Below are 12,600 nucleotides of genomic sequence, written 5' to 3'. Positions count from 1 at the left end.
TTAACCAATATATCAAAGTGCAGAAATAGAAGCTCAGAATGGTGACATGAAGAGATGTACCAGCAGTGAAAGATCAGAAAGTCATTGATTTCTAAGCTGCTTTGGTTCTTGTCTGCTGCCCAGCCTGTTTTTCTAACTTCCTAAAGATTTCTGAGGCCACCACTATCCTTTAAATAAACCAACTTTTACTTAGGTTAGCCAGAATTTGATCCTATTTTTATGTCGAAAGGACGCCTACTGACATACCAGCAAAAATACAGTGCAAATATGTGGACAAAATAATATTTAAAAATGCAAGGACCCAGAAAGTTTATCTCCTGGGTGCCCATTTTGAAAAAAATACATACATTCATATTCATACATACGTAACTTAAGAATGTAGCCCAGCAATACTTAGAAGAATCCGAGAAAGAAAAACAACATGGGATTTTAGAAATAGTTAAATTTACCCAGGATTACAGAGAAGGAAACCCTGTGTGGACAGCCACGAATCAGTCCTAAGAATAACTAGATCCACACTGAAAGATTAAGTTAGAGGAGCTTTCAAAATATAGCTTTAAGATGATAGAATATTCTATTACAAAAACTGTATGATTAAGAAACTGAAATATTTTAATAGTTTAATGAAAGTAGTTGCTTTATTTGTCAACATGGAAAAAGAAAGACAATTAGAAACCCTCAAAAAAGAAGGATCTACTAGGAAATCATAGTCCAAATATGCAAAACTAAAGAAATGCAGCATGATTTTCTGCAGTTGACAGGAGGTAAGAAAAGAGACTTCGTTTGCTCTTTACACCTTTTAAGGGATAGAGGATAAGTCATTGACCCATTGGTCAATCCACTCACAGTAAACTATAGATAATATTCCAATTAAACACGCTACTGAATATACTATTAATGCTTACCAGTTTTTTAGCATCAACCTGTTAACGAAGCACATAAACTTTATATTTACAAAGTGGGATGAATAAACCCAGACAATGTGGAAGTAATAGTATAGCGTGAATAGGAAAGCTGGCAAATAAATGAGGGGAAGTGTAAACAGGTTAATTATGTTTTGGAGAATCATGACATGCTGACTGAAGCTGAAGGACCAAGAGATAAAATATAACCAACAAAAGAACTAAAAATGCTTTAACTAAAAAAACTTCGATAAAGGGTCCGTGGGTAGGGTTGTTGAAATTGGTTAGTGTAAGTGCACTATATTTTAAGAAACTATTAAAGTGATGATAGTAATCACTAGAGAACTAAAAGTGGAAACGTTAAAATTGGTTGCTTTTTGGGAATGGGAAATGTACCCTGTTCTTCTGTTTGAACTTTTACTGTGTTCATGTATTACTTACATAATTTTCAAAACTTGTGTAATGCATCATAAGAAACTGAACAGAGTAACCCAGAATGACCTGATCCATAGAGGTTGGGGTTATCACCTCGCTTAATCTGATCCTTGTTTTTTCTTCTGAAATGCATCCCAAGCTTGCAGTAGCTTTGATAGTAGACCCATTCAGTTCTTAGACTACTTAAACCAACAGTCTTTTCACATGAACCTGTGTTAAGTCACATCTAAAAGCAGAACTTTACTTTTTTTGTTGTTAAATTTCATGCGTTATTTTGAAACCATCATTTCAGCCTGCCCAAATTTCTGCTAATTCATGTTAACTTTCTTCTATATTATATTCTGTTGGTTGATAGATAAATGTCTCAGGCCTTAATTATCATTCCCCACTGACCTGGAGGAGAGAATTTCTGTGAATAGAATTTTCTTGTTGAACCTGCTAATGTCTACAATTCATGTTATTATTTCATGAAATGTGAGATGCCTCGTCTTTGCATGATCCAGATTCACCCTGTATGGCTGAGTTTCTTACTTCTTTATGTTTCATTCTTACTCTTGCCAATGTTCCAACTTTGGCTTTGGCTCACTGTTTTTCTCCTTAGAACTTTCTTCATTTTGGCTTTCTTTTCAAAATATGTCTTCCGTCTTGTCTAAAAATGCTTTATGCTCCCAATAGGCATAGCTAGAAAGGCAGTCTTCAAACCTGCCCACTTTCTCTTTTAACAGGCAGAACAGGTTCATATAATTGACTATTATAATCTCAGAAAAGAAAACAAAGAAAATGCCTGTAGGTCCCTGGAGCAGTTGGTCTTTTATGGCTAACTTGGGACATCTACAGCCTGCCAATTGGCTGAGCCTCTTCACTTCTGGGAACTTCATTCCATGGAGACTCCTGAAACCACTAGGTATTATTCCTTTGCCCCTCTGTCAAACTTAGACTCCTTCCACAAACATAGGAGCACAAAGACTTACACAAATTCTTGATGAAAAGATTCCAAAATATTTTGATCATCTATTCCCACATTTTTTGCTAAGCCTATTCATATAGGGCTATTCTTTAAATATTCCGGTCTTATCTTTGTATTTAATATCCCCAAATTCTTTCATTTTTTTCATAAACACGTTACTTTCCAATTGTTTAATTATTTCTGTTACCATCCTCAGTTCCAACTTCTCGCTAAAAGTTAGACATATGAAAATGGTGGGAGGGGAGGAGGGAACAATTTATGATTATTTACTTTCACCTTAGAAAAATAGTTCTTAAAGTGGCCCTCGCACCAGCAGCAGCAGCAGCACCTGGGAACTTGTTAGAAATGCAAATTATCAGATCCCACCCCAGATCTACTGAATCAGAAAGCCTGTGGGTGGAAAACACTGATTTTGTTTTAATAAGCTCTCCAGGTGATTCTGATGCACACTAAGATTACAGAATCACTGCTTTAGAAAAGCCATACAAAGGTAAACGTGACCAAACTTTAGAGATGATGCATAATTACATATAATAAGCATTTTTATCTGAAGAAGTAATTTAGCAAAATTTGATTAACATGATATATTCTTCAGGTAGCTTCTATTTTCTCCTTTAATTTGGGGAGAAATCCTAAAAGAAAATAGGGAAGGGAGAAATATTTGGGTTTTTCAACTATTAAGTTGAAGATTGCTGGTAGGCAGAAAGTGTGGGGAAAAGCACACAGAAATCTTCCTGTCATGCTGTTGATGAAATAGTTCAAGCAAGTACTATTCATACTCAAGAGCAAGAACACGTCAAGAAAACTCCCTTGGGAATTTGCAGGCACAGACCCTTCTGCAAATGAGTTTACCTGTGTATGTGATATGGGCTTGTTACTCAGAGATATGTTTTCTGAATGCTTTACAAAAGGTAGAAAGGCTTTAAAATAAATAAATGGACTCTAGTGTATAGGTGATTATTTTCATTTCATGTATCAGCTAGTGTGGGAGTCAGCAAAATTCTTCCGTGAACAGCCAGATGGTAAATATTTGGGGCTTTGCAGTTCATACAGTCTGTCACAACTACTCAGTTCTTCATTGTAGCCAGAAAGCAGCCATGGACAATATGTAAACAAATGGGCGTGGCCATATGCCAATACAATCTTATTTACATAAACAGGAAGTGGAGCCAATTTAGCCTGACACCTGTAGTTTACTTACCCTTGACTAGACTATAGATATGTGACTTTTAACATAAGCACATGTACACTTTAGCTGAAGAGGTAGAAAGGAGCCCCTGAAGGTAATTAAGGCATCATGAAAATTGTTACCTGTGAAAATATTTCCCAGGGCCATTGCTAAAATTAACCCCGGTCCTAACCAGCCCAAGCCTGTTTTGACTGTAAAGGCTCCTTTGTTTCTTTTAACTACATGCTTGCATTCCTCTGCTCAGACACTGTTACCTCCTGTATCCGAGTTTCTGCCCCTCAAGTCGTGCCCCTGGGAGAGCAGTCTGTCCCAGGTCTCCTCCATGAATTTTCTGTCTCACATCCTACCATGATATTCTTAGCAATTTAGGTCACACAACTTTACTATCTAATGAAAAATCATTTACTTGTTAGCTATATACAATTAGATTAATTACAGCAAACAGTCTCCTGGTAGCTTGATGAGTACACAGATAGCACATTGTTCTGCTCACTTTTCTTTCCTCTCTGCATTCTTCAACCCCTGTTCTAATGATCCTCTGGCCACTGTGAAAATGAAATCCTTTTCATCTGTGATGAAAATAATAATAACTTTTCACATATTGAGGTATATGGGGAAGCCATTTTGGTTTAAATCTGATTCAGCCTAAAACTTGTTTTTCCCAGAGCAGCCTGACTTATGGCCCACCAAACATGCATTGTACATCTGCTTCATACGTTTTCCCAAAGCAAAGAATGCACTCTTTAAAGACAGGGATGAATGTTTCCCTTTCTCTGACGCCAATACCAGGACTTCTTTGAAGATAAGCTTTTCTTCCCGGAGAACCACGGTCAAGTTGACCTGCTGTATATGTGTTGAACTGCAGCAAAACATCTCCTTATGATTTGGGGAAAAAAATTGTATTCCTGTCATGCTTGATGCATATTCTTTGTTCCGAAAGGGTATATAACCAAGCTGTAAACCAAGCTTCTCTGAAGTGTTTTCTTCCCTGGGGAGGATAACACTTCCAGACTAGTCCTCAGTATTAGCTCATTAAATATGACTCTTATTTATAGATTGGTTATTGATTATTTGCACTGACACATGTCACAAGGGATAGGGAGAAACAGACTGGTAATGTTTATCCCAAAGTCTTAGGATGGGTGACATGTTAGCAGTCTCCCAACACGTCCAGCATTATAGCAAATCAAAGAATGGCTAATGTGGTCTCGGTATAAGGAAGATGTTTCCTCTTTCTTTTCTCTGCTCTCTACCTTCCATCATTTGAGTCTATGTTTCATATTTCAAAATCTTGCTCAGGCCTTACCTCAAGATGTGGAGTTATCGTCACTTCCTATTTCATGTGAGGCATTCCTCATTACTGTAGGAGTCTTCTCAGATGCCTTTCTTCTACCTTATCTTAACAGAAACTTTGTTCCCCACCCCCCAGTGTTTATCATAACAAATTAGACATTTCCCAAGGAACTATGGAATAAATGAAGTCAGGAATATCAGTTGATATGGAGAAATACGTCTTCCTCCACTATTGTTATGAACAAGATTAAATATGTGAGTCTTGAGGTTAAGCTTATGGGAAAATTTCCCCTGAAGATTGATTTTAAAAAGTCATAGGTTACTAAAGAAGCAAGGATATCTTAAACTCCAGAAGAATTTTTAAAAATGAGACTAAATAGATTCCAGTCTCTCTAGATGATTTAGCTGTAGTCCTGTTTGAGGGTAGGATGAAGGACTGAATTAACAGGGCTTCTAACCATTTTCCACAGGCTCTCAGGGGCTCTTATGAGGGTGAGTTCTCTCTCTTCCAGGATGTGTGTGTGCATCTTAGCAGCGGCATTCTATGGGTCCTATTCCCACTTAACTAAAGAAGATTTCACTTTTATCTATCTAGCTGGCTTCCACAAATGATTTTTATTTGACTAAGGACTATACAGGTAAAAATTAGGGAAAACTCCTGGACTTAATGTAGAAGTCTACACCTCTATATATGGAGCCGGTAGAGATACTCTGATCAATTTTATTGGTTTTCTCCCTCTTGAATTTCTGTCCTTGATTGTGTAATGATTTCGCATGGAATTAGCCTAGAGCGATTTTGAAATGCAATGAGAAGCTGATACTGATTGTTTTGACCCTGCAGCAAGAGTCCCATATTTTTGTGAGGAGGAAGCCAATTTTTGTTTATCCCAAATCTGGGGTCCTGAAAGTGAGACAGGCATAGCAGTCAATTAAGTCCTTAAACTGAGGGACCAGGCCTGTGAGAAATTCTGAGACCTCCAGGAGCAGGCACGTTACAGCCCATCTCAGGCGTACAACAGGAAGTCTTAAAGATTTTCTATTTGGGGATCATAGCTATTTAGATGTCTTCCCTTTCTCACAGATATGCTTATTTGCTTTTTTCCTAGGGGTCCAAACTGATGGAAAAGTGCCAGTCTCTCTTGCAAGGCTAAATGAGCCTTGAAAATGTCAATGTAGGATCTTTGCTGAGACCTGCATTTTATTTTTCATGAGTAACGAAACACGTCTAATGTTTAAAATAAGGGAAGAATCAACAAAGTTTTTCAGCTACTCACAGTGTTACTCCAGAACACTTGCCAGTCGACACTAAATCCCCCCATTCCTACTCAGCAGAGAAAGGTTCTTATTGTAACCCTGTTTCAACCCACTGTCATTCTTCCTCTTCCCCCCACGAGCTTTCTGCTTCTCAGAAGCAGCAACAGAAATATGAGATCCAGGGGTATTTCAAAAGCCTCAGGTAGATGTAAGGGGCTGCTGCATCGAACTGGGAACTGGCCACTGGGTTCTGGAATGACAAAGACCCCAAATGCCACTTGGGGGTTCTATCTGTCTATCTCCTGCTATTGAAAATGATTATTGATGAACTGAATGAAATATGCTTTATACTAAAGTTACCTTCATAACTGTTTTGCTTTTCATCTTTACCCTATGTATGTGATGCTGACTTTGGAACCACGGAGTCCTAACATATTTAAATTAATTTGGGCTTTCAATGATGATTTGTAATAGCAGTCTTTTCCCTGGAAATCCTGGCATAAATGACAGAAAGCACTTATCATTTGGGCTTATTTTTATCTTTCTACATTTTTTTGTGTGTAATAAAGTAAAAGTAAGCAGTAATATTTTAATGCTTACTAAATAAATGAATTATTTTGATGAGAGAAAAAATTTAATCCTCCTTATAGTGCTCTTCATTTGATCTTAAATAGTTTTTCTTCACTCTAGTAATTTCAACATGTTCATATACTAGGAAATTAAATCCAATAAACATTTATTATCTATTGTGTTCAATAAGCTGTGCTGGGTGCTGCAGAGAATACTATGAATATGGTAAGACCAGATCACTAGTGAATTTGTACAAGACATAAGCACAAAACGAATTATAATAATGGGCAGATTCAAATTTCCGGTGTCACAAAAGCAGAACTAACTGATAATGTGGTGTGCAGGAGTTTGAGATCACACCTTGTCCGAGAGACCAGGAAACGTCATGAAGGAAGTGACCCTGGCCAATGACTAGAAAATGGGCAAAGTTTCAACAGAGGGAGGTGTGGTAGAGTGTGAGAGGGGATAGGGAGTGATTCGTTTTGGTGGGTTTTAAGACAAGGTTGAAGTAGTCCTCGGGTCCGGCCCGGTGGCTGAGTGGTTAAGTTCGCTCGTTCTGCTGCAGCCGCCCAGGGGTTCGCCGTTTCAGATCCTGGGCATGGACGTGGCACTGCTCATTAAGCCATGCTGAGGCGACGTCCCACATAGCAGAACTTGAAGGCCCTACAACTGGAATATGCAACTGTGTGCTGGGGGTCTTTGGGGAGAAGAAGAAGAAACAAAAAAAATAGACTGGCAACAGACATTAGCTCAGGTGCCAATCTTTAAAAAAAAAAAAAGAATGAAGTAGTTGTGAGCAGTAAGACTCAGCGGAAGATGAAGCTACAGTGCTGGGTGGGGACACCTTGCAGTTTAATTGTAACAATAGCTAATATTTATCACATACCTCTTATGTCCTATAACTCCTACAACTGTCTAATGAAGTGGGTACTAATATTTCTATTTTACAAATGAGGACACACAAAGAATGCCAGATTGAAGGAGTGTAGTTTAGGGTGAGAACATATATTACGGTGGTTAAGAGTGTGGATTCTGGAGCTGTAGGTTCAAATCCCACCTAGCTCTTCTTCTGCAGACCTCGGTAAATCTAACCTCTCCATGGCTTACTTTCCTCATCTATCAAATCAGGTTGAAAGAGTAACTTCCTCATGGGACTGTAATAAACATTAAATGAGCTAATATACATACAGTACTTAAAATAGTGCTTGGCAAATGGTAAGTGCTGTTAGTTTGAACAATATGAAACTGCTGCTTTTGTAGGTCAAATATGGACAATTTCAAATGGCTCAATCTAAAAGCTTAGCTGTTATTGAGAAGACAAATGGATGCCATTGAAGGGTTTTGCCCTAATTGCATCCTATTCCTTGCTTCCCTTTCACATGTAGATATCTCAACATAATAGATACACCTGCCGTCTTTCCACCTCATCAACTACCTTGCAAATGGACTTCTTTCCCCTTCAGTTCCTGAAGCCAATCTGAAGAGCCCTAAACAAAATTCCATAGTATCACTGCCTAACTGAGTATTCTATATGGCCAAGAGATAATAAAATATACCACTATATTAGGGAAAATGATACAGAAAAGATTCTATACTTCTTAGCTACTGGATCAGATCTGTGAAAAAGCAGGCATATATGCAGGGGATTTTATAAAAATATTTCAGAATTCATTCACTCATTCTTTTATTCATTCATTCACTAATTTATTCAGTCCTTTATTCAATCAATTTTTATGGAGAACATCCTATACACAAGACGCAATATTAAGTACAGCAAAATATTACAAAGATGAATGTGACAGGTCCTCTACCATTAGTAAGTAAACCGTATTATCCAGAATTGAATTTGAACTCATATATAACTAGTAGTGAAATATTTGGACCACCTAAAACAAGGATGAATGGTTTTGTCATAAAAGTTGATATTCTTGTTTATGCAATGATGACTCTGAAGTGAAAAGACTTTTGTCTCAGAAATTACATTAGTCATGTATTGCTATGTGACAAATTATCCTAAAATTTAGCAGCATAGTACAACAAACATTTTTTATCTCACAGAGTTTCTGAGGATCAGGAATCCAGGAGAGGTTGAGTTGGGTTTTGTGGCTCAGGGTCTCTATGAGGTTGTAGTCAAGACAATAGATAGGGCTGCTGTCATCTGAAGGCTTGCCTGAGGCTAGCAGGTGGCCCACTCGCATAGCAGTGGACAGGAGGCCTCAACTCCTTGCTGGCTTTTGGCAGAAGGTTTCCATTCCTGTCATGTAGGCCTTTCTGCAGGGCTGCTCCAGACATGGCAGTTGGCTTCTCCCAGAGCAAGCAATCCAAGAGAGCAAGCAAGGAAGATGCCACAGTGACCTTTATGACCTGGTCTCCAAAGTCACACCCTGTCACTTCTGTCTTTCTCTCTTCCTTAGAAGTTAAGTCATTAAGTCCAGCTCTTGTCCAAGGTGAGGAGGACTAGGCTCCACCTCCTGAAAGGAGGAGTATCAAAGACTTTATGGATAGATTTTAAAACTACCACTGTAGTGATGTTAATATCTCATTTAAATAGTTTATTTGAACTTTTTTGATCTAGTAGAACTCTGTGCTTGCATGTACTTGCTACTTTTTTTGTTGGTAACTTTTGAATCATAACTTTTCTATTTCCTGGTTTAAAAAGTAACACATGTTCATTATAAAATATTTCATAAGTATAGAAAAATAATCACCCATAATATTTAATAAGTATAGAAAAATAATCACCCATAATTCTGTAATCCAGACATAATCACATTTAACAAGTTATTTTTGGTTTGTAGTGTATATGTACAAATAATATATATATCAACACATATATCCTACGGATAATAAATATTTTTGAATATTTATATGTATATTCTTATTTAGATAAATAAGGAGAATTTACTCCCATAATTAAAATTTATTGGGAAACAACTCTAAGAGCTTCCTAACATTTTGTGGGTGAATGTTTCTTTCCTTCTTTAATCTCTTTTTCTATTCTTAAACAGTTAGGCTATTTACTTCCTTTTATCACAATAAATAATAATAATCTTTGCATGGTGTCTTTGTATTTCTGATTATTCCCAGATAGGATCCTACAAGTAGAATTATAGGATGAACTTTCTACTAAATTGCTTTTGAGAAAAGTTATATCCATTTCTATTTCTACCAGTAGTTTGAGTGCCCATCACACTGTAATTTGTTTAGTATCCAGTATTATCACTTAAACTTTGCTAATTTAATAGCAAAGTGTGTTTTGTTGACATGCTAGATATTATTTTATTGCCTCTCTACTGCAAATTCACTCTTTGCTCTGGCTCTGTGAAAATGGATACAGAGCCTTTAAACAAGTTTCCTTTGCAGCCTACATGATGTCATGCTTTGTCAGTAGAGGGCGCTGAAGAAACACGGTAGGAGGAAGTTGCTCTTTCCTGCTTCCTAGGGGCTGGCTGGCCAAGCTCCTGGGAAGCTGACTTTTTCCTCCACTGCTATGCCCAGAGTGGTTTCTTCAGTGCTAGTTGCTGTAGGGTGCGGCTTTCTCTAGCATTTGTTCCCCCAACTTCTTTTCCAGCTTTTGATTGGTTTCATGGTGGCAGAGCCTGGAACTCCAGTGCAGGCCTGTGTCCTAGCTCAAATTATTGCTCTGCACATCTTCTCAACTTGGTGCATGCTCCCAGAGAGGGCCCTGTGGAGCTGGCCACCTAGTGAGCCACTTGCCCAACCTTTGTCTCATGCAGCCTAGAAGATGCCACAGCCCAAGTCATACATAGAGTTGTACCAGGTTCCTGCAAAGCAGGCCCCTTCAGTCCCAGTCCTAGCAGCACCTGCAGCTGCACCCCCGGCCCTGTCTTCCTGCCCAGCCTTCAGCCTCAGCTTACCTGGGCCCCCAAACTTTGTTTCCTGTGGACCTCCAGACATAGACACTATGTGATCTGGGCCTTGTGCCTGCAGAGAAGCCCCAAGTCCCTTTGCACACCTGCCCACCTGCCTCAGCTGGTCCACACCCCAGGGGTTGTTCCTGCTTGCCCTACGGCTGTGCCCCTGCTCTGGCCTGGGCAACCAGTGAACTTCGCCTCTCTCCACAGCAACCATACCTTCTCCAGTGAACTCTGAGCTCCTCCTTCCAAGCTTTTCCTTTTTAGGGTATTCTTCCTCAGCGTTAGGGTACCCTTTTGAGTTCTCTGTCCATCTTTATAGTTACTCTCTTATCATCACAGCTTAATAAATCCCTATATTGAACTTTCCCTGTTTAAATTACTGTGTGGTTTCTGTCTCCTGATTGGCCATAGACTAATACAGTTGATCAGTCTTAAAAGACAACTTTCCCACATACTTAGCAACCATTTGCATTTCCTCTTCCATGATTTTACTTCTTGTGCCATCTGCCTTTTTTTTTTTCCTATCCAAGACTTGGTATTTTTCTCATGCATTTTGTAGACTTTCAATATATTAAAGATGAATCTTTTGTCATGTTTATGGTGGGTACTTGATATTACTTTGTTTTTTATAAGTATATTGAATTTTAACTATTACATTTGCCTTATTTTAGTGAGACGAGATTTTTTTCTTATTAATTGATAGGTGAAAAGATAAAGAAGCAAGCTTCTTTTTTTCTCAATAAAAGAAATTTCCTAGTACTGAAAAGGTCATGGCACACTTTTACTTTCATCCAGGTTAGGTTCTGGTGACCTGAGAAGTAATACCTTTGTCTTAAAAATGTGTCATTATTTTGATAATTAATCTTCCAAGTGGGTTTATTACGTACAACCTTATCCCTTAACACATGTAACATGTAATGTAATCAAACAGTACAGTGCTTATGAGGAATGCAAATGGAAGTAGTTTAGCAAGTGGAAGAATATTGCATAAAACTCTATTCTAATATAGAGTTCATAAATAAAATCACAAATGATACTTGTGGCATTTTCAGTGTATTTTTTCCAAATCAGTTTAGCAGACTTGTAAGTACTTGGGCATCATCGTGTAGAAGAAGTTGTCCTAGAGAAAAAGGGCAGAGCTCCGATTCCCTGCCTGGCATTAGTGACACCTGCTTTGCCTTATCCATTGCATTGATTCAGCAACAATGGTTACTGTGTGCCAAGTCTTGGCCTAGTTGATGAAATATATTAAGTCTCTGTGCTATATTTATTTAGAACAATAAAGAAAATTAGTTCGACTGCCTTTAAAAAAAAAACCTTAACACGTTTGAAAGTCATCAGTCGAACAGATGAAAAAAGAAGGGTCAGGCTGAGACAATTACAATTTGGATTTCTTAGAAGAGTCCACAATCTTTTCCTTCCTAAAGGGCAGATAGCTCTGATGTTACAGATAGCCAAAAGTCATCCACCCATTTAAAGACAGCCCTGGGTTTTATGAAAATGCTAGAGTCTTCAAGGCACTGTGAAACACTGTCACCACCAGATGCCTTGGTGGAGGAAGAATGTGCTTCATTTTGTTTCAAGGGCTGACAGTTTTTATTTCTGAACTGAAACTGAATTTCAGTTCTTTTGAGAGTTCAAGCTAAAGAAGTTTAAATTGCATGATATCTGAAGGTGCCATTTAAATTCAAGTTCATTGAGTTTTACTATAAAAACTATTTGGAATACACAGTATCCATGCTTATTTCAGTTACTGAAATAAATTCAAGCTCATTTCAGTCCAACTGTGAACTCTAGTTAACCTCATCACTTCAAAGAGAGACAAGCTTCTTTGACATTCAATTTCTACGGATTCAAGTTCATATATATTTGTATGAGTGCAAGTATAGAATTTATGCACTCATCAAATAGTAACATCTCTCTAATTTTGTTAAAGTGTTTTAGCAATAGCAGCCTGCATCGCTAAACTGTCGTCTCTGTTTTCACTACCCGTTTACTTTGAAGACATTTCAGTATAATAGCCTTTTCTGTTTTGAATCTGAAAATGAGAAGGAGAAAAAGAGTATTAAAAGTTGGACACATTTTGTTCACTGAATGTCTTAAAGGATCAAG

The 12,600-nt window shown here is 38.0% G+C and overlaps 2 protein-coding genes across 15 annotated transcripts in view; one reads left to right on the top strand and one right to left on the bottom strand.

Moving 5' to 3' along the window:
- Positions 1-12,600, top strand: part of LOC106835111 (alpha-fetoprotein-like) — a 56,522-nt gene that overhangs the window by 34,746 nt on the left and 9,176 nt on the right. The window contains exon 14 of one of the 5 annotated variants that reach the window (XM_044766129.2): positions 5,893-7,987. The exons of 3 other annotated variants lie outside the window; for them this stretch is intronic. In XM_044766129.2, coding sequence (XP_044622064.2) covers positions 5,893-5,937 — 45 coding nt within the window. In that variant the 3' untranslated portion in view covers positions 5,938-7,987. Of the gene's footprint in view, positions 1-5,892; positions 7,988-12,600 lie in introns of those variants that run through there. One more of the 5 variants, XM_044766127.2, reaches the window with a different exon arrangement.
- The window catches only part of RASSF6 (Ras association domain family member 6), a 54,568-nt gene continuing 50,234 nt past the window's right edge, over positions 8,267-12,600 (bottom strand). For 8 of the 10 annotated variants that reach the window (XM_044766131.2, XM_070505668.1, XM_014847246.3 and 5 more), the window contains one exon: positions 8,267-12,526. In XM_044766131.2, coding sequence (XP_044622066.1) covers positions 12,451-12,526 — 76 coding nt within the window. In that variant the 3' untranslated portion in view covers positions 8,267-12,450. The remainder of the gene's footprint in view (positions 12,527-12,600) is intronic. The other 2 variants (XM_070505669.1, XM_044766132.2) reach the window with 1 other exon arrangement.

The sequence above is a fragment of the Equus asinus genome, chromosome 3, assembly GCF_041296235.1.
Source record: "Equus asinus isolate D_3611 breed Donkey chromosome 3, EquAss-T2T_v2, whole genome shotgun sequence".
Lineage (NCBI taxonomy): Eukaryota > Metazoa > Chordata > Mammalia > Perissodactyla > Equidae > Equus > Equus asinus.
This window is presented reverse-complemented; position numbering and strand designations above follow the sequence as displayed.